The sequence below is a fragment of the Saccharomyces cerevisiae genome, chromosome XIV, assembly GCF_000146045.2.
Source record: "Saccharomyces cerevisiae S288C chromosome XIV, complete sequence".
Classification (NCBI taxonomy): domain Eukaryota; kingdom Fungi; phylum Ascomycota; class Saccharomycetes; order Saccharomycetales; family Saccharomycetaceae; genus Saccharomyces; species Saccharomyces cerevisiae.
This window is the reverse complement of record NC_001146.8, coordinates 488,151-508,705: the sequence shown is the minus strand read 5'-3', so window position 1 is coordinate 508,705 and position 20,555 is coordinate 488,151. Positions and strand designations below refer to the sequence as shown.

At 39.7% G+C, this 20,555-nt stretch overlaps 12 protein-coding genes across 12 annotated transcripts, besides 1 other annotated feature; 3 read left to right on the top strand and 9 right to left on the bottom strand.

The window, feature by feature from the left end:
* Window positions 1-3: 3 nt before the first annotated feature.
* On the bottom strand, window positions 4-948 carry MTQ1 (S-adenosylmethionine-dependent methyltransferase; the record flags this gene model as incomplete). The annotated part of the gene is made up of 1 exon (NM_001182901.1): window positions 4-948. One exon carries the CDS (start codon window positions 946-948, stop codon window positions 4-6), a length of 945 nt encoding a protein of 314 aa, NP_014336.1.
* Window positions 949-1,608: 660 nt separating this feature from the next.
* On the top strand, window positions 1,609-2,838 carry YDJ1 (type I HSP40 co-chaperone YDJ1; the record flags this gene model as incomplete). The annotated part of the gene is made up of 1 exon (NM_001182902.1): window positions 1,609-2,838. One exon carries the CDS (start codon window positions 1,609-1,611, stop codon window positions 2,836-2,838), a length of 1,230 nt encoding a protein of 409 aa, NP_014335.1.
* A 383-nt stretch (window positions 2,839-3,221) lies between these two features.
* On the bottom strand, window positions 3,222-4,982 carry AQR1 (Aqr1p; the record flags this gene model as incomplete). The annotated part of the gene is made up of 1 exon (NM_001182903.3): window positions 3,222-4,982. The coding sequence occupies one exon, from the start codon at window positions 4,980-4,982 to the stop codon at window positions 3,222-3,224; it is 1,761 nt and encodes a 586-aa protein (NP_014334.3).
* Window positions 4,983-5,928: 946 nt separating this feature from the next.
* On the bottom strand, window positions 5,929-7,191 carry SUN4 (putative glucosidase SUN4; the record flags this gene model as incomplete). Its single annotated transcript, NM_001182904.1, has 1 exon — window positions 5,929-7,191. The coding sequence occupies one exon, from the start codon at window positions 7,189-7,191 to the stop codon at window positions 5,929-5,931; it is 1,263 nt and encodes a 420-aa protein (NP_014333.1).
* A 1,258-nt stretch (window positions 7,192-8,449) lies between these two features.
* On the bottom strand, window positions 8,450-9,025 carry RPL9B (60S ribosomal protein uL6 RPL9B; the record flags this gene model as incomplete). The annotated part of the gene is made up of 1 exon (NM_001182905.1): window positions 8,450-9,025. One exon carries the CDS (start codon window positions 9,023-9,025, stop codon window positions 8,450-8,452), a length of 576 nt encoding a protein of 191 aa, NP_014332.1.
* Window positions 9,026-9,148: 123 nt separating this feature from the next.
* YNL067W-B (uncharacterized protein) lies at window positions 9,149-9,289 on the bottom strand (the record flags this gene model as incomplete). The annotated part of the gene is made up of 1 exon (NM_001184639.3): window positions 9,149-9,289. One exon carries the CDS (start codon window positions 9,287-9,289, stop codon window positions 9,149-9,151), a length of 141 nt encoding a protein of 46 aa, NP_878156.3.
* Window positions 9,290-9,551: 262 nt separating this feature from the next.
* Window positions 9,552-9,736: an origin of replication (ARS1420; Autonomously Replicating Sequence).
* A 680-nt stretch (window positions 9,737-10,416) lies between these two features.
* FKH2 (forkhead family transcription factor FKH2) lies at window positions 10,417-13,005 on the top strand (the record flags this gene model as incomplete). Its single annotated transcript, NM_001182906.3, has 1 exon — window positions 10,417-13,005. One exon carries the CDS (start codon window positions 10,417-10,419, stop codon window positions 13,003-13,005), a length of 2,589 nt encoding a protein of 862 aa, NP_014331.3.
* A 699-nt stretch (window positions 13,006-13,704) lies between these two features.
* On the top strand, window positions 13,705-14,750 carry RPL16B (60S ribosomal protein uL13 RPL16B; the record flags this gene model as incomplete). The annotated part of the gene is made up of 2 exons (NM_001182907.1): window positions 13,705-13,732; window positions 14,182-14,750. 2 exons carry the CDS (start codon window positions 13,705-13,707, stop codon window positions 14,748-14,750), a joined length of 597 nt encoding a protein of 198 aa, NP_014330.1.
* Window positions 14,751-15,157: 407 nt separating this feature from the next.
* On the bottom strand, window positions 15,158-15,340 carry TOM7 (Tom7p; the record flags this gene model as incomplete). Its single annotated transcript, NM_001182908.1, has 1 exon — window positions 15,158-15,340. The coding sequence occupies one exon, from the start codon at window positions 15,338-15,340 to the stop codon at window positions 15,158-15,160; it is 183 nt and encodes a 60-aa protein (NP_014329.1).
* Window positions 15,341-15,734: 394 nt separating this feature from the next.
* On the bottom strand, window positions 15,735-17,183 carry LAT1 (dihydrolipoyllysine-residue acetyltransferase; the record flags this gene model as incomplete). The annotated part of the gene is made up of 1 exon (NM_001182909.3): window positions 15,735-17,183. The coding sequence occupies one exon, from the start codon at window positions 17,181-17,183 to the stop codon at window positions 15,735-15,737; it is 1,449 nt and encodes a 482-aa protein (NP_014328.3).
* A 282-nt stretch (window positions 17,184-17,465) lies between these two features.
* RNH201 (ribonuclease H2 catalytic subunit RNH201) lies at window positions 17,466-18,389 on the bottom strand (the record flags this gene model as incomplete). The annotated part of the gene is made up of 1 exon (NM_001182910.1): window positions 17,466-18,389. One exon carries the CDS (start codon window positions 18,387-18,389, stop codon window positions 17,466-17,468), a length of 924 nt encoding a protein of 307 aa, NP_014327.1.
* Window positions 18,390-18,589: 200 nt separating this feature from the next.
* Window positions 18,590-20,320, bottom strand: MSK1 (lysine--tRNA ligase MSK1; the record flags this gene model as incomplete). Its single annotated transcript, NM_001182911.1, has 1 exon — window positions 18,590-20,320. One exon carries the CDS (start codon window positions 20,318-20,320, stop codon window positions 18,590-18,592), a length of 1,731 nt encoding a protein of 576 aa, NP_014326.1.
* Between the last annotated feature and the right edge of the window lie 235 nt (window positions 20,321-20,555).

Here is a 20,555-nt window from a genome sequence, read left to right as displayed (position 1 = left end):
TACTTAGTTGCAATTAGCTTTGTGCCCACTGAGTGCGGTTGCTAAATGTCTTATAGTCCCAAAGGATGCAAAAATCTGGTGTAGTATTCGCCCTTTGGGAGTGGCCTTAAACCCATATACGACTCTTGCTTTCCCATTCGAGTCATATTTCAAACCAATAGACCAAATACGGCTGAGATATGAATCTTCTTTAATGCGCCTCTCCACGTAATTAAACTGTTCAACGTCTCCAATCTCATAAAAGAAGGAGTCTGTCTTCGGCAGCCAATAATTTACTAGATTTATATAGCATTCAAGCTCACCCACTAGCGCTAGCCTTGGTTCGAACAGCTTTACGGAAGTTTTAACATCTCTATTGAAGTCACGCTTTCGAATGTAGGGGGGGTTACCGGTTAATATATCTATATGGGATGGATATTCATCGCTAGCTTTTGAGGACAATATATTATGTTGCACGAGCTTACCACCACTCACCTTGTTTTTCAGCATATTTTCTTTAACCAACTTAATTGCTCTTGTTGACACGTCAATGGCAGTGAACGTGCAATTTGCTATACCATGACTCAAAGCGAGAGCAATACACCCTGTTCCTGTAAACGTATCACAAATATGCAGTGGTATAGTATGCCTTGAAAGCATAGAGTTGTTTAGAGCTCTTATTATGGCCATCACCCATTCCTCGGTTTCCCATCTTGGTATAAGAACACCAGGCTTGCAAACTATGTCCAAGGCCCCAAACGGTTGCGATCTTAAGATGTACTGCAATGGGACGTGTTTGTATCTCTGTAAGCAAGCCCAGCGGATTGATTTATCCGGAGGCAGCTCTTCGGTGAGCCATTTGTACTCGAGTTTCGCTTGCTCGAGAGTCCTACATTCTGGAAGCAAAAGATGCAAACCAGGTCGTATTCTCGAAGCTTTTCTTATCAATGATGTAGATATTCGAGGCATATGTTCTTTCTAACCGTTTCTTTTTCGTTCCTACCATTCAACTATCGCTCCTTGTCTACGAGTTAAGGGGAAGAGAGTGCAGAGTTTCTAAAAGCACTTGAAAACGTAACAAGACATTGACCGTAGAGAGTCGGCAAAATAAAGTCGTTTATACACGTTTGAGTTGTGTGTATTCAACTATGGAATACATTGTTATAATGAGTATGTTGGTATAAAATAAGATGTGAAGTCGCTGGTTTGAGCACGTGATATACACCTGACCTATAATATTTCGTACAAAATTATAGAAGGCCATCGAAAAAATAGAAAATTTTTTCATTTCTTTTTCAAGAAATGAAAAGGCAATAGAGCATCGGCAGGTATGGAAAGTATTTAACTTGCAGATCAATCCACGTACTTATAAAACGTGTAAAAACTTGCTCTACGTTTATATGTTGGTTAGGTAGTTCTTGTTTGATAAGGTGTGTAGTTCGTTTTTATAAATCAAAGTCACAAAAAGTCCTTTTCCCCATATATATTAGGCCCGAACAAGCGTCTTATTTGATAACTGTTACGTATTTATTTTTTTGTTATTTGTTACCATATCTTTTGATAGAACATAATTAAAAATTATCCAAACTGAATTCTACATCTTCCAACAACAATAATAAACGTCCAAAGATGGTTAAAGAAACTAAGTTTTACGATATTCTAGGTGTTCCAGTAACTGCCACTGATGTCGAAATTAAGAAAGCTTATAGAAAATGCGCCTTAAAATACCATCCAGATAAGAATCCAAGTGAGGAAGCTGCAGAAAAGTTCAAAGAAGCTTCAGCAGCCTATGAAATTTTATCAGATCCTGAAAAGAGAGATATATATGACCAATTTGGTGAAGATGGTCTAAGTGGTGCTGGTGGCGCTGGCGGATTCCCAGGTGGTGGATTCGGTTTTGGTGACGATATCTTTTCCCAATTCTTTGGTGCTGGTGGCGCACAAAGACCAAGAGGTCCCCAAAGAGGTAAAGATATCAAGCATGAAATTTCTGCCTCACTTGAAGAATTATATAAGGGTAGGACAGCTAAGTTAGCCCTTAACAAACAGATCCTATGTAAAGAATGTGAAGGTCGTGGTGGTAAGAAAGGCGCCGTCAAGAAGTGTACCAGCTGTAATGGTCAAGGTATTAAATTTGTAACAAGACAAATGGGTCCAATGATCCAAAGATTCCAAACAGAGTGTGATGTCTGTCACGGTACTGGTGATATCATTGATCCTAAGGATCGTTGTAAATCTTGTAACGGTAAGAAAGTTGAAAACGAAAGGAAGATCCTAGAAGTCCATGTCGAACCAGGTATGAAAGATGGTCAAAGAATCGTTTTCAAAGGTGAAGCTGACCAAGCCCCAGATGTCATTCCAGGTGATGTTGTCTTCATAGTTTCTGAGAGACCACACAAGAGCTTCAAGAGAGATGGTGATGATTTAGTATATGAGGCTGAAATTGATCTATTGACTGCTATCGCTGGTGGTGAATTTGCATTGGAACATGTTTCTGGTGATTGGTTAAAGGTCGGTATTGTTCCAGGTGAAGTTATTGCCCCAGGTATGCGTAAGGTCATCGAAGGTAAAGGTATGCCAATTCCAAAATACGGTGGCTATGGTAATTTAATCATCAAATTTACTATCAAGTTCCCAGAAAACCATTTCACATCAGAAGAAAACTTGAAGAAGTTAGAAGAAATTTTGCCTCCAAGAATTGTCCCAGCCATTCCAAAGAAAGCTACTGTGGACGAATGTGTACTCGCAGACTTTGACCCAGCCAAATACAACAGAACACGGGCCTCCAGGGGTGGTGCAAACTATGATTCCGATGAAGAAGAACAAGGTGGCGAAGGTGTTCAATGTGCATCTCAATGATTTTCTTGATAAAAAAAGATCAACTTATTCACGATTCATTTATTCATCATACTTTTCACTTCAAAATACAGTTTTGTAGCTATACATATGTAAAGTAATAATGGTAGAAAATGCAGTTTACCAAAAAAAGTTCTAATTATGACGAAATCTTAAGGAAAGAGTAAAGCAGGGATTATATGCTGAAATTTCCACTGTATATATTTGCCACAGAAAACCATTTTTTGTATTAGGTATATTTAGTGCACCTTTAACATGTCAATAATTCAACGGAAAATTAACGAAGTAAATAATACATTAATTAGGAAAAATTTACATGAAAGTCTATAAGCTGTTTATAAAAAAAATATGCAGGGATAAGTGTCTATCAAATTGAAGAATGCCAATTAATTATGATTATCGTTCTGGTCTCTTTTTGTTCCCTTTTTGGCTTTGACTGCCAAGGTGTTTAACCAAGACTGTCTTTGTTGTTTCAATAATCTATCCTCCCTCCACTTCATACCATATTTCATCGGAATAAACATTAAGAAGTTGAAGAAAAATACCAGCGCACATAAAAATGTAAAAGTACCACCTACAGTCATCGCAGCTTTCATTTTGGCAAAGCAACCCATGAAGATGGTACTCAAACTGCACCTAACAAAGTTGAAACAACTACTTGCTGTAGATGATTTCGTTGGGTACAAATCGACCAATAACGTAGTTGATGTTGATAATGTACTCATAGCACAGTATGAACAGACAAATGAAGTAATTAAAATAGATTCGATCCTCCAGCCCTTATCTATACTCCAACCAAATAAAAGATAGGCTACGACGGCCAAGAAATTTTGGGGCAGAAGACAAACTAAACGGACTTTGAACATATTAATCTCTGCGTCTTGTGGAATCAACCCGTTAGCTTTGTCTTGCTCGAATTTCTTGATCTTTCTCTTGAAATACATGTCAATAATTCTACCTGTGAAGAAGGAACCCATTAAACCGCCAATACCACCGGGTAGATAACACACACCAATAATGACCAAATGATAGTTGTATGGCGCCACTGATAAACCGGATGAAATAGAGGAAAGCATTAACGTCCACATAGCAAATAAGAGCCCTGATGGAAATAAAGACAGAATAATTTCTGGCAATACAAGGATCTTCCCGGCGGATGACAAATCTAGTTTCGGAATGGTGGGATCTAATGTCTCATAATCAGGATTATCGTACTTGAATCTCCTTCTAACTGGGCCCAGTAGGAAAATCGGCGCTCTGTTGATGAATCTTTTAGGCTTAATGGAAAGGTTACCTGCAATGGTTCGCTTTGTTTCTGGCAAAATAAGAAAGGCAATTAGAAAACAACTTCCACAACCAATGGTCAAAAACCAAAAGATAGCTCTCCAATCCCACCTTGCAGTCAGGACGGCACCAATAAGACTACCAAAACATTGACCCAGTAAAACAAACCCTGAGGTGGCGCCAACAAATGTACCTCTTTCATGCTTCAAAGTGAAGTCCCCGACAACACCAGAACTGATTGCAATTGTGGGGGAAATACCAATACTCTGAATACACCTCAAGAAGATAATAACACCGTATGATGGAGCACATGCTAGCCCGATGGATGCAATAACGTATATCAGCATACCTGCTAAAATTATAGGTCTCCGTCCAAAGCAATCCGCCAGACCACCGCTAACTGTGGGAGATATACCTTGAAACAACAGATACACAACCACAGTAACGTTAACCATATTTTCATCCACATTAAATTGCTTTTCCAACTGCCTCAAAGCGGGATAATAGATCGGTGATCCCAATGAAGACCAAAAGCCACACATTGTTAGAATTGCAACCATTCCCCACTTCTGACCGTAACTTAGTAAAGTATATGGCGCTTTTGTCTCTGCAGTTATCTGTTGGGTTGGATCAACTTTATCATCACTGGAGTGAGAAGAAGTCTCAGAGTCTAAATCGCCTTCTATTTCCCTTGTGGTAGTCTTGGATAGAGTCCCGTGACTGTTGATATAAGCGCCTTCGAAATTTAGTTTTTCACTTTTCGTTTGACCATCTGGTTTTGTGTATTCTCTCGTCAGATGCTGCTCATTGTGAGTAGGATACATCTCAATATCTTCTGTGTATATACTGTTACTTCGTGACATTGCTGATTCGACTTTCTGAATCTAGCTTGGATTCTCAAAAAAATAAATTTATCTCCGTATAAATGCTAACTTTGTAAGCCTGGAAAAATCCATAATTTTATATAGAACGACAATATTAGCAATAAAAAGTTAGTAAAAAGTGTATAACCTTGACAGTGTTAAGCGTTATATAATATTGAGTATGATCAACTGTATCCTCGATGAGGGCAGAGAAGTTTCTTTTTCCTTGCCCTAAGGTGCCCGCAACTTCCCGGTGACGAGAAAAAGAAACGTTGGAACGGCTTCTCGTCTGAAGAAAACAATGCAGGCCGGGCATTTCACGGAACAAAAACGGTTCCATCAAGCCGGGTGATTCATAAATTATCCGATACCGGAACAAATCGGTGAGAGATTTTCCGATGGAGGACGGGTAACGAGCCGGTATTTACCGATCTATGGAGTTTCCGAGTCATTACGGGTCCTTTTGTTTTCGTGTATGCTCCCTTCCCCGTAAGAAGTATACGTAGGAAGTGCGGTCTGCGCTGGACAGTATAAAACGGAAACAGGAGTCATCGAGGGGCTCCGGATTTTTTTTTCTTTTTTTAGCATTTAGCCTAATTGCACATTGTGAATAGATTGCCGTAGTAGAAAAAAGCCTTAGGAGTAGATAGCATACGGCAACAGAACTACAAAAAAAAAAAAAAGAGATTTGATGTCTTTTTTTTTTTTTTGGGTGGTTTTTAGGACAATGAAAGAAGAGGTGTGCGATGTATGTAGGTTTTCAAATGTCTTTAATATTACAAAATAATTTATGTCTGGAAGAATGATAAATAGAAACAAAGTAAAAAAAAATTGATATTAATCCGGCGTGGGTTTTAGTGTATGTTAAACAGACAATAAAATGGACGGGCAGAAAAGAATGGGGTAATAATACAATCAACTTACTCAACTGTTGATGCGCCTAAGTTTAGTTGTATAGAACAAACTTAGCTTTGCCAGCAGTAACGGAAACGGTACAACCGTCAGAGCCACCGCTGAAGCTACCGTTTTCATAGATACATTCACCGTTGACTGTAGAAGAGTCATCAGCGGCGACAATTTTGACATTGAAATTCAATGCGTTACCGTTGTTTGGGTTGGGAATCAAAGAAAGGTAGGCGACACCATCAGAAGAACCAGCGCCAAAGTTCAATGGAGCCCAATTACCGACGCCTGAACTTGAAGAACCCCAAACACAAGCATCTTCGACAGAAATACCGGCATTGTTAACGTAGTATTGCGCGGATGTCTTCAATCCTTGCCAAGTGTAGTAGGTGTCCTGATCAACGACAGTCAAGGGTAAAGAGTCACCTGCTTGCACATATGTAGGAATCACCATGTTTTCGGTACCCGGGTAATCGGTCCTGCAGATAGCAACATCGTTGCTCAATTCAGAGACGACGTAAGCGGCATCAACGCCCCATTCGCATAAATAGTCAGTATCTGTATTTGAACGGTACAGGTAGCCGTCCTTACATAGCAAACCACCAATGGATCTGCCGTCAGATGGTTGGTCAGAAGGCCATTGTGTCTTGGACATACCTGGTTGGCAAGCGTATGAGCAGTAAGACCCTTCTTTACAAGAGCCACCCGTAGAAGTGTCAGTATTTTCAACACCAGACCAGCCACCTTCATCTAACCAGCTGATGGGGATAACACCTTGACCAGATGGAAATTGGCCGCAAGGAATGGTACCGTCTTCAAATTTTTCATATGGACCTGAAAAGTCAGCCAAATCACCGTAGATACTTCCAGTTGCACTGGAAGCTGCTGAAGATGTGGAAGCTGACCCAGATGTGGAAATAGGCACAGAGGATTCGCTAGTAGAAGTTTCTGAAGATGTCAGAGTTGTTTGAGCCGAAGACGAGGTGGTAGCGATTTGTTCAGTACTCTCAGAAGAAGAAGCAACTTTGGAAGAAGACTTGGTGACCGAAGATTCGGAAATCAGAGTAGTAGTGGAAGCAACTGTAGAAGAGGCTTCAGTTGAGGTTGGAGTGACGGTCTGACCATTTTTATCGACAGTGACTGTTTCGTAAACGTATGTAACTGCAACGGCCCTCTTATGCTGGTGTGAACCATGAGCAGTAGTAGTACATCCTGTGTCAATATCAGCCGCATACGGCAAAGCGGAAACGATTGTGCTATAACCGATCAATGAAGCCGCGGTAAGAGTGGTGGCGGACAGTTTCATTTTATCAAATTACTAAAATAAATTTGGGATGGGTTAGTAAATAAAATCATTGCGAAAAGAGTAGGATTGCAAATTTTCTAAGATTAGTGCTAATTGAATCAATCAATATTGTTTTAGTTTCTACAATGGCTATATCTCGAGAAGTCAGAAACTTATTTTCGCGCCGTAAATCCGACGGCCAAAAAAGCCAAAAAGAAGTTGTGCACGGAAAAATAACGGGCATGTAAAAATTTGCTTTATTCTCGAAAAATGACGATGCACCGAAGCGAAAAAAGCACAGCAATTTCGTAATCAGTGGAATAATTTGCAAACTCAAAATATAGTAACATGAAAGGTCTTATCATTAAATTAAACATACGACTTGTAAAAAAGTAAAAAAAAAAAATGCTTAAAGGAGTGAAAATTAGTTGGAAGAGTTCTTTTCTTCGGCGAAAAAGGAGTGTAGAGTAGTTGGATAATGGTAAAAGAACGAATCGATCTTTCCTTTTCTTGCTATAAAGTTGAAATTGAATATAGTGAATAATACGGCGATTATATTTAAAATACGTGTGATAGTACTATTTTTTTTGGGGAAACTACTGTTATTTTTCTCGAAAGTAAGTGTTTAAATAAGATTCATGCTGAAGGGAACGTGCGAGAAAAAAATCCGAGATCTGGAAAAGTCATTGTTTATAAACTTCGCGCTGTGCAGGTTCCTTTCGCTGCCTTCCACTGCGCTTTGTTTACTTTTCCTATAAAAAAAAACGTTGTCGTTTACGTCCTAATAGAGAAAAGAGATGCTTCTGTTCAGTTTAACCAGTATTAAACCAGCATATATGTCGGGTAACCATATTTTTATGTTTTCATTTCGAAACTTGCTGGTACACCCAGATATCATTTTGATTTAAAGCAATAGCCGAAGAACAAGAGAAAGCTACGGGTATGATTGCAAGACTCAAGAAAAAAGAAAATCATTTGTAACGTATTAGAGAATATTTATTTTTTAGTGTTTCTTTCCTTTACCAAAAAATATGCAATTAGCATCAATAGAAGAAAAAACAAAAGCAATTTGAGAAAACGTAAAGTGGCTCTTTATTTCAATGAGCACTAGCAACGTTTCCCCTTGACAGCATTCCCTAGAGAGCCTGTCAATTCATCATTGGAAGTGAGGCACATCCAATGACAAAGAACCTCAGTCTTTACATAATACTAAATAAAAAAGTAGGAATAATGTACATATTTAAGCGCCTCTAAGCGCAAAGACACTTTTTTGTTCCATTTACATGTCTTCGACAATGAAACCCTTGTGGGAAACGTAGATACCATCCAAAAACTTACGGATATCCTTGTTTCTAACACGACAGATTTGTTGCAAGTCAGCGGCATTTTGGGAAACGTCTTCAACAGAGTTACCAGATAAGACGATTTCGTCCTTTACGTTAGTAGAGAATTCGATAGTAACACCATCTCTAACTGGGACGTTTCTGATCTTCTTGTCACCCAAAAAGTTTCTGACTTCAATGAATTTAGCACCATCCTTTTCAACAATGTTGACGTTGATTGGGAAATGCGCGTAGACGTATCTCATCTTGTACTTGTAACCCTTGGTGACACCAGTGATCATGTTGTCAACCAAAGATTTAACGGTTCTCAAAGCGGCAACGTGCTTTCTGTCACCGTTGTGAACAGCAACCTTGATCAATTGGTTGTTGACCTTGGTGAAGGTAACATCAATATGCTTCAAGTTCTTGGTCAAAGTACCTCTTGGACCGACAACCTTGACGATTCTGGACTTAATGCTGACAGTAACACCTTCTGGGATTTCAATTTGTTGTTCGGTTTGAATGTACTTCATCTTTAGTGACTATTGGAGGCTAGAGTTTGGTTTATTGTCGTTTCAGAGAGAGAAAATGAACTATTTCAAAAAGAGAATAGGTAAAGGGAAAGGAAATAGAAATATGGTTGGTAATTTTTTTTTTCATGTTTGCCGTCCGTTTAAATAATTTTCACTTTTCCTGTGCGTCGCTTTAAAAAAAAATTCACTAGAAGAAAAAAAAAAATTCCCAGTTAATAGTGCAGTCTTGGAAACAACACCAGTGCACCACATGAGTTTACACATCAGATGCAAACGGGATCGTACATTCGTAACATTGATGCTTGTATACGTCTCTCCTATAGTTCCTGGCAAGCACAACGTGTGACACAGAAGAAATGGCAATGCTAAACATGAAAATAGATTTTCTTGGCTGTAAGTAAATCGATTGCAAAATTGGTTCCTACCGCTACGATATCACACACTTGTCTTCTTAAAAGAGGAGCAGTAAATCCAAAATTTGCCTGGCATCAATAGTCGTCTTAAAAATGTCTAGAGGAACTACCTCTGTTATCTCTTCTTTTTGTTACTGACATACTAATTAATTTTTACATAATTGCTGTCCTCCTTCCCCTTCTATTTGCGAATTAGAAGTGATGAAAAAAGAGCTAAACATAAAGAAAAAAAACTTCCTTCGGCTGGTCCAAAAGGGTCCAATAGCAGAAAGTAAAAAGCTATTTTGAAACTATAGAACCTCAAGAACATTAACATTTGAGTCGGATCATGTCAACTGTAAGAACTGAATATTAATTCAACATATTTTAATAATTTGTGTCATATGTATCTTGCAACAGGCTTTCAAAAATTTGCTGCCTGTTGGGTACAGGCTGTTTTTTATTGATTACGCTTTATGCTTATCCCTTAAGCTGCAACATTTTGATGGCCTCTTCTTCCTGTCTCTTTCTGTGCCATATAATCGTTCCCTTAGCATTGATGATGACTTATGCCGGACCCCGCCCCAGAACCCTTCGCACAACATTACCGAAAATCTTCGATTTCGCTCATTAAAAGAGGGAAAAAAAATTCGCTCGCCCTGTGCCATTTGGATTTTCTAGGTAAATTAGTAAATAAAGAAAAAAAATGCCAATGGTTCCGCATTTCTAAAGGTAAACAAAAAAGTGACATTCATAGGATCACTATATTTCTGTAAAACTTAAAACACTATAGAGCAGTCCTTTTCCACTGAATTGAACCGCTCAATAATCAAGATCATACTAAGGAACAAAAGGCTAAAAACACTTCAAAGCCAATCTTCCCGATTCCCTCGCATAAGTGATCATTGCTAGAAAAAAAAAAAAAAAACAGTACGATACACATAAATATTGGTGTGCTCCCTCCGTTTCCTTTATTGAAACTTTATCAATGCGCAAGAAATGTCCAGCAGCAATTTTAACGAGATGAACGAACTAAATATGACTCAAACAAATTATGGCAGCACAAAATATACCGCTCAGCATCATCAAGGTGTAATAAATGCCATCATCTCTTCACTGACAGCCCCAGATCAGCCAACTACCGTATCATTACAATATTCCAACGACAAGAACATGGCGACGGAAATACAAGCTTATGCTAAACTCTCCGGACCAAACTGGACCTATTATGTGAAGGATTTGGAAGTTTCTATTGGTAGAAATACTGATCCCTTAAACAGTGCACTACAGGAAAATTCAGATGGTGTAAAAAACTCATATAGAGTGAATATTGATCTCGGACCTGCCAAAGTCGTTTCTAGAAAGCACGCCATAATAAAATACAACATGAATATCGGCGGTTGGGAATTGCACATATTGGGCCGTAACGGCGCTAAAGTAAACTTTCAAAGGACTCATAATGGACCCAACAATCCTCCCATTCGATTATCTTCCGGAACCCTGCTAGACATAGGAGGAACACAAATGATGTTTATCCTGCCCGACAGTGACCCGGTTGTTGCTCCTATTTGTATAGAACACCTGATGCCTAATTTAATAAACATGTTCGGATTGGAAGGCAACAACAACCCCCTGCTAAGAGACATTATAAAACAGTCTAATTATGCTAAGCAAAGGCAATTAACCTCTAATCAACAAATCAAAGGGTTTAAGCTTTATGGAAGTGGTGGCAATGCTCCTTTTGGTAGCGGAGCGAACTTGGGCCCTAGCGAACAAGGCATCTTCAACAACAATAATAATAGTAAGAACAAGAATGGCTACTTTACGTCCATAAACCCAAACTATACAGCATCTACAACAACAAGCAATACCATCAATCCACAAGCGGCTTCTCCACAGGGTCCTCCAAATACCATCATCGCTGCAAATTTTGTAGATTCATACAAGTCATCAAATGCCTATCCTCAAGCTTTGGATTTTACTTCGGACCTATCCCATGACGAAAACAGGAACGTTAAACCACCTCATTCATACGCAACTATGATAACACAGGCCATACTGTCGTCGCCGGAGGGAGTTATTTCACTAGCCGATATCTACAAGTATATTTCTTCCAATTATGCATACTACAGGTTTGCTAAATCCGGTTGGCAAAACTCCATTAGGCATAATTTATCATTAAATAAGGCGTTTGAAAAGGTTCCGAGAAGACCCAATGAGCCGGGCAAAGGTATGAAATGGAGAATTAGCGAATCTTATCAGCAAGAATTTCTAAACAAGTGGAATACCGGAAAAGTGGGGAAAATCAGGCGGGGATCCTCAGTAGCAAGGCAACTACAGTTACATATGGCAAAATTCAACAGTTTACCCATGGAAATGGACTATAGGTTATCGCTTAACATGGCTCAACCCCCTAAACGACAACTACAATCTCACAATGTGCTAGAACCATCCAACAATAACATCATAGAAGGGTTCGTACAACATGTCCCATCCAAAGGTAACCTTCCTGCATCGCAACAATCACAGCCCCCTGTGTCACATCAAAATCAGTCACAGCAGCCGCCACCACAGGAACAACGTCAAGAGATTCAATTTACCTTCGCGGATACCCAAAATCGAAATATAGCGTTAGCAAGACCTATCAAGACGCCACAATTGCAAGCTCCCAATTCAAATGCTAACTTAAATCAAAACAATATGAAAGAATACAAAGAGTCACTTCATCCGCCTGCAATATCAATATCACAAATGAATAGGCAATCTCCAAACAACGCTCTAGTCTCGTTCACTAATGCATGTGCTAATTCCAAAATAATAAACAACATCAGCGATAGCGCCGACAAATCGACAAACAATAACGGCGGTACCAAAATGAATCTACCCGCCATATCTACTTCTTCACTTGATGAAAATGGTAATTTGGAGCCGACAACTACCACGTCTTCCGGTAATTCTAACTCAGTTCCGCAAACTGGAACAACAACTTCCTCATTGGCAGCGAACAGTCTACGCCTTTCTCAACCATATGACACGCTATTACGATCTCCTACTAAGGCATTTCATATTACTGCGATGGAAGCATATACACCAGAAAGAGGAAGCGCTAATAGGGCTAGGTCACCTCTTCATAGTAATAGCAACAATACTAATAATAACGGCGCAAATAATTCTAATTTACAGACTAGCGGAATGGAAAACAAACAAACAGGTCTAGTATTGGATTCTAATGTCTTGAAAAGCATGGAATCAAACAATGATAATAGACGGCTGACACCATCAACAAGTAAATCGCAGAATGTCAAAAGTTCTCCAGGTGTATGGAATTTATTGCAGTTTAGCTCAACAAACAACACTCCTGCCGCAGATAGCGGAGGCAACAAGAGAGGATTTTCCATAAATCCGGACATTAAAGCCAAAGAAAACGAGAATGCTACTTCAGAAAAAGATTCGGACTCTAACTCAAATGATCTGGAAACTAAAGATATTAATTCTTCACCTTTGAAAAACCAAGGTGGTAGCACCGCCAATGCCAAGGAACTAATACTAGATACGGATGGTGCAAAGATCAGTATTATCAACAACTAAGACAAGAAACAAGGTGAATCACTAAGACTAAAGAAATGAATGAGAAATGGCTAAGCTGCAGCCAGTCATATGAGCTGCTTTCCTTTCATTCTATTGTCGTCCGAATCTATGTCACGAAGTACATATATAACTGTCTTTCATATATAATATTTAATCACCGTGCATTCCCTATTTTACTCTTCCTCATGCGTTTGATCATCTGACCTTTATGATTTTGAACACCCCGCAATGTTCACTCTAATTTATGCAACTGAACTTTATTTTCGCTGCTGTGTTTGCATCCTTGACATATTCAATCCGTACACTATACACACCCAAACCTCCTTTAAAAATTTCCTATGAATCAGAAAATTTGGCTGTTTCTCAACGCTTCGGCCAACGGGTGAAAAACAGCGGCAGAAGGACTTCCTTCGGAGAACGCTCCTAGAACCTGAAACTGCCCGCTAAAGCGTCTCCTGGGCTGTCCCCAAGTGGGTGATTTTCCATTTGATCCTTGTATCAGCTTGGGAGGGTGGTGATCTCTTCTTAGGCAGACACTTGGTCCCTCCGGCTAAACATTCGCACTGCGGACCGCTGCAATTTCGAATTCTGGAAAATTATTCTGATATTGGTAAAACTGATTCTTAAAACTATAACACATGTAGATATTCCACTAAGTGCATTTTGTTAAGGTATTAAACAACCAACCAACCATAAAAGATGTCTCAACCAGTCGTTGTTATTGATGGTACGTAAAAAATTTCTAATTCTAACAGGAGTGATTGAGTATGCAGGTGGAGGACGTTGCAAAGACCATTTCAGAATATAGTAATTGAAATAAAAAATAATCCTGCGAAATGTGTTGCAAAATGCTTACTATAAAGAATAGTATTAGCTAATTAGGATGCTCATTGATTCATAGAAGAAACGGAACACGCAATACTTGAAACTCCAAATACTTAATTGAATGCGTTATATTTGAAAACATGAATTTGCAATACCGTGCATCACGCCTAAAAAGTGGCGGTTTGAAAGCATCATGCCAATGTTACCCCTGAGATGCATCGATATGCCCCATCACACCAAAAAGTAATGGTAACTTCTAATCAATATTTTGACTCCAACTATATTCAATCCACTCAGTAAAAAATACCAAGATTAGCATTTACTAACTTTATTTTTCTCCTTTTATTATAGCTAAGGATCATTTGTTGGGTCGTTTGGCCTCCACTATTGCCAAGCAAGTATTGAACGGTCAAAAGATTGTCGTTGTCAGAGCTGAAGCTTTGAACATTTCTGGTGAATTCTTCAGAAACAAGTTGAAGTACCACGACTTTTTGAGAAAGGCTACTGCTTTCAACAAGACCCGTGGTCCATTCCATTTCAGAGCTCCATCTAGAATTCTTTACAAGGCTATTCGTGGTATGGTTTCCCACAAGACCGCCCGTGGTAAGGCTGCCTTGGAACGTTTAAAGATCTTCGAAGGTATTCCACCTCCATACGACAAAAAGAAGAGAGTTGTCGTTCCTCAAGCTTTGAGAGTTTTGAGATTGAAACCAGGTAGAAAGTACACCACTTTGGGTAAGTTGTCTACTTCTGTTGGTTGGAAATACGAAGATGTTGTTGCTAAATTAGAAGACAAGAGAAAGGTCAGATCCGCCGAATATTACGCCAAGAAGAGAGCTTTCACCAAAAAGGTCTCCTCTGCTTCTGCTGCTGCTTCTGAATCCGATGTTGCTAAGCAATTGGCTTCTTTCGGTTACTAAATTTCATGAAATGAATTTGTGATCAATCTTATCTTTTATTTTTTGCAAAACAACAAACCACCCTACATTTTTAGTTATTTTTATTTATTTTGTTTCACATTTTAAATAATATCAATAACAGATAAATAAACATATTAAAACACTGGTATAAATTCTAATTGATCAGATTTTTTGAATATGAACCACATCTTAAAGAAAGGTACCTAAAGGACATTCTAGAGACTTCGAATTTTCACCATATCAAAACAAAGCGTGAAAGAATAACAATATGCAAAATGAATTTTATATTTTATTATATATATACTTTATGTACATGTCAATTTTTATTATTTGCAGTAACGGTCAAGTAATTCAAAATTGGAAATATGGGCTTCCTCTCTCACCCAAGTTGTATCGAACTGATGTTTTTAAACACTTGGTAACGGAGACAGTAAGTTCAAAAAGTTTGGTCTATTAGAAGTGTGTGCCCAGCCCAAATACAAAACAAATGGGATCCAGCCATAATGTGCTACATTATGAGTCAAAGTTAAAATTTTGGAAATACGTTCTTTAGATTCATCGCTTAAGATAAAAGATGGTAGGAAACTCATGGTTTATTTGTTAAAAGCTAATTTTGGCAAATATTGAGAGATAAGAGGGAACTAGTTTCTTTCACCGAACAATAATATACGAAAGTAGTATGCTAAACTTTATGCGTTATATCCTATATCCCACTCCTTTGTTAATTTCAACCAATTCCACATGAGGTGAAAAAACAAAGATGTTGACGCACCGTTTGACGTGATTTATTTATATCATTTTGAGACAGAAGAGAGAGAGGATTTAGATTCGAAGACAAGCGAAGTATTTCAGTATAATGTATACGTATTTGAGTATTTGAGTATTTTTTTTTTTTTTTTTTTAATTTTTTATATATACAAAATAACAAATTGATATTTTCTCCAAGATACGCATTTACTGGCGAATTTTATTTTCATTCTAACCTCACAATAGCATTTCCAAAGGATTTTCAATAACAGTTTTCAATTCCTTCATGAATTCTGCACCTTTGGCGCCATCAATGGTTCTATGATCAAAGGTCCCTGTTATGGTAACCTGGTTATCAAAGGAGAATCCGTTCTCAGCAGCGGCGTCTTCCACAGCGACCCTTTCAACAGTAGCGATGGCCAAGATTGTAGACTGTGGTGGGTTGATAATCGAAGTAAACATGTTAACAGCATTATTCATGCCCATATTGGATATGCAAATGGTCCCACCTTGGAATTCCTCTGGTGCCAATTTGTTTATTCTGGCACGCTTGACTAGTTCCTTGATTTCGTTAGAGATTTGCGACAAGCCCTTGGCCTCACAATTCTTGACAATTGGTGTCAATAATCCTGTTGGTGTGGCAACAGCGACTGAGACATCGACATTCTTGAATTTACGGATAACGTTCTCATTAGGTAACCAGTAGGCATTGGCATCTGGCACCCTCTTAGCCGCAACAGTGATGGCTTTTACTAATAGGTCATTAATGGACAGTTTGTACTTGTCGTTTGCTGTAGCGTTCAAGGACTGTCTCAATTTCAAAAGTTTGGAGATGGATATCTTGGAGGAAACGATGTATGATGGAATGCCTTGAGTAGATTGCAATAAACGTTCTCCAATGATGCTTCTCATGGTTGAAATTGGAACATCCTCATATGATGCTGTAGAAGAAGGCGATGGAGCAGAGCCAGCAGTAGTGCTTGAGGTAGCGGCGGCAGGAGTGGCGGCGGCAGCACCACTGGTTTGAGAAGACTGCTTAGACGACTTTTCTAGATATGACTCAATGTCAGCCTTGGTAATTCTACCGCGGGGTCCAGTGCCGTGAACATCCTTCAAAGAAATACCCTTTTCCAAGGCGATAGTCTTGGCAAGTGGAGAGGCAAAAATCCTACCTTGAGGAGCAGCAACGTCAGATTTCTTAGCTTCAGGTGCAGAAGTCTTGGTCTCTTCAGCTGGCGCTTCTTGTTTCTTTTCTGCCTGTGGTTCGGCAGGCTGAGCCTTCGTACTGGTCTTTGAATCAGAACCTGAATCCTCCAGCTTAAAGTCCTTAAAAGCTGGCACATCAGCTTTGTCCTCCACATAGACGGCAATAGGCTTGTTGACAGGAATGTCCTTTGTACCTTCAGGAACTAGAATCTTGGCTAAGTAACCATCTTCTTGGAACTCAAAGTCCATTTGAGCCTTGTCTGTTTCTATTTCGGCAATAACTTCACCGGGAGACAATTGGTCACCTTCCTTCTTAGTCCAAGCAGCAAGATTACCTTGCGTCATCGTAGGAGACAGTGCCGGCATACCAATAATGGTGTGCTCTGGGTACGATGCGTAGCATCTCAATTGCAGTCTCAATGATCTGGTGAGTACTGAACTTCTGGATATTCTTGGAACCACCCTGACAAAGGCAGACATAGTACGCTAATAACTATTAATTTTACTGGATGCAGTTTACAGCAATGGAAGATGTTGAGCGTGAACAAACAGGAAACGTAACAGCCTCTCTTCTAGTCGTTCCGGTTGGTTGTCTCGACCTCTTGTTGTTCTTTGCGTAACACGGGGGGTGAGAAGGGCCGGTCACGCTTCACGGATAGTAGAAACGGCAAAGCATAGTAGCAGATGACTTGTATGAGTTATTGAAGTTATGACATATGTAGTATTACATGAAGATATATAGTATGTGCAAACTGGAGGTGATCACCGGTACCAATTATCTAGGGTTCTCAGCCTCTTCCTTCTAACAGGCTTAGCGACCATCTGGAGCTGCAATTGCTTGGTTTTTTGTGCGGCGTTCTTCCTGCTGTCCATATATTGTTCTTCCCACTTGATAGGGATACTATTCTTACTGGCGTCATCTAACAGAGTCTGGCATGTCTGCCATGAGAATCTTACCATGTTGGCGGGCCAGCCCATAAGACTTGTCTGGTTGCGCTTCAGCCATGCGACTGTCTTCGGGTCGGAGGGGTATCCAGAACCCAGGATCTCATCGGGATCCCTCTTCAAGGATTCGACTAGTATATCTCTGGTCACTTTTGCAACGACACTCGCCACACTGACCATGCAGTAGAGCGAGTCTGCCTTCTTGGCGACCGTAAACTTGACACCAGGAAATCGTTGCTCCAGTTTCTTCTGATAGGACGCTGGTGGTCCAACAGTATCCACATACACGTGACTGAGCTTCACGTTCTGCTTTATCACGCCATCAATGAGTGCCATTGTGACATCGTGCGCCTGCTCATTCAAGTTATAGTTTCTCGTCGGTGGGAACTTGCTCATTCCTCTAGAGATATCCAACGGAGTGATGCACGTAGTTGCGTAGCCGATCTGGGTTAGTTCTTCGTTGTCCTGGTATATCTTGGAAAACAGCATTCTTCTGATGGGATCTGTAAGTTTTTTAGAGTCGTCAAACTCGTAGTTAGGGATTATAGTTTCGTCCTGATATTTCTGTGTAGAATAGGCTACTGCGTAGACCATTGGCCCTAATACGGGCCCTCTGCCAGCTTCATCGATACCCATTATTATTGGAGAGTCATTCTGTTCCAAGAGCGCGCTTGGGACAGGTGAAAAGTACGACTTAGTGTAAGGAGACTCCAAGGATGCTTCTACCGTGGGGGGTACCATTTAATCGTATCAATTTGGTGTGCAGTAGTTGTTTTCAAGGTTTTTCGACACTCTCATTAGCTATAACTGAATATTTATATTGGATTTTTCGCGTAGCGTAGTTTATTGGTGTAGAGAAAAAAAAAAAATTAAATGCCATTCTAATTATTTACAGTATATGTCTGATTTATTTACAAAAGCATTGGCAGGCGTCGCAAAATTTACTGCCTGTTTACATCATCCACACAGCCAAAGGGCAGAACCTCTTCTATCCTCTTCTTGTCGCAAAATAGCATGCACAATCTATCTATGCCAAGGCCAAAGCCACCTACTGGAGGCATACCGTATTTCATCGTCTCAACATACTGGTAGTCAATAACAGGCGATAAGGTCTCAGTTTTGTTTCCTGTCAATTCGTTAATCTGCTTTTGTTGTAGAAACTTCTGCAGTTGTAATTGGGGGCAATTTTCCTCTTCGTAAGCATTGATGTATTCCTTACCTTTGATGAAGACTTCGAATCTCTTCGTGACTTGCTTATTTTGCGGATCCGTCTTGGCTAAGGGCGATAATATTGCAGGTTGATGGTATATTACCGTAGGCAAGGTTGATTGACAATGGCGCTGCTCGAGGAACACGTCCGATAGTTTATTTAGGATTTGCAGCGAAGATAATTGCCCAGTGTTATCTGCAGAAGGAAAATACTTCTTCGCAATGTCTTTCGGTAAAGCCTTCAAAAGTTCGCTCGGCTTATTGATATCCAATCCAGAGTTCATTAGATCAATGCCAAGCTCTTTGTTCAAAGTGGGCAGGAATTCGACTTTTCTAAACTTCCAATTATTCTCGGATAGTGCCAGATGTAATTCACTAAACGTCTTAGGGACAGGCAGACGGGTATCTTGAAAGAACTTTTGCAAGTTAGTAATCAAAAATTTGAACAAATCTTCAGTCCTTGTGACTATATCGTCCATTGACATGTAAGTTTCATAGAATTCTAAAGTGGAAAACTCAGCATTATGCGTGGAATCAATGCCTTCGTTTCGAAAGACCTTTCCTATTTCGTATACTTTTTGTAAACCACTAATTATAAGCCTCTTCAGCCATAATTCTGGTGCAATACGCAACTCCAAATGGTCGAAGTCCTTGGACGACGTTATAAAGGGCTTCGCCATGGCACCGTTGGACTTTGATGACAGTATAGGCGTTTCAACCTCAACGAAGTTTCTGTCGTCGAGAAACTTCCTCAAAAGTTTGATGATACGCGCCCTTACTAGCAGTGTCTGAGTGCCGTTTAATTGGTAGTCAACAACTCTATTAGATTTGATCTTGGTTTCATCATTCAGTCTGGAAGGTAACGGCAGTTGCGAAACAGACAATACTATAGGTAGCTTATTACATATCAAGGACAGCATCTTGACTCTGGATTGGGAAAACCCGGGATAACCGAGCGCCTTAATATAATCTCCTTTCTTCAAAAAGTTCATATATTCTGAGAAATTCGCCTTATCCTCACTACTCCCACCAATTTTATTGTAGTTTACGATCAACTGCAGTTGCGTATCATTCTTCAATCCGCTACTGCCGTTGTAAAGATCTATAAAAACAATCTTCTGGCCTGAAAACCTAATGCTTTTAATCCTGCCATTAATACTAAGTAACAAATTAGGATTATCCTCATGGTGTAATGTGGCTGGGTTGCCCAAGAATCTCTCATTAAAGTCTGCGATAGTGACTTCTTTATACTCCTGGCAAAGATCGTGGAGTGCTGATTCTGACATTGACGGATAGTATCTACCCAGGTCCTTCACAATCTGACCGTTCCTCCTGGTTGCCTCCATCTTACTTGTGTCGACCGCGTGTGCCAGAGAATACGGCCTGCTCCTGCTACTTCGACACTTGCACCACAGCCATCTCGGTGCAAACGTTAAACTGCGTCTTTTTAACAGCACATTCATCGGCAATCATGTAACATAACACCATTATAAAAGTATCCCACTATTCACCGTCATTTCGGGTACTAATTAAAGCCTCTCTTTTAGTATATTTATCTCGGCGAAGAGCACTCCGCGGCGCCCAGGGGATTAGATTTTCGCTTTTATCACGAATAAAAGACTAATCCTTTCACAGATCTAAATATTTCAAATAGGAACAGGTACGGTAAAAAGAGCTTGAGGAGAATCTAAGTGCTGT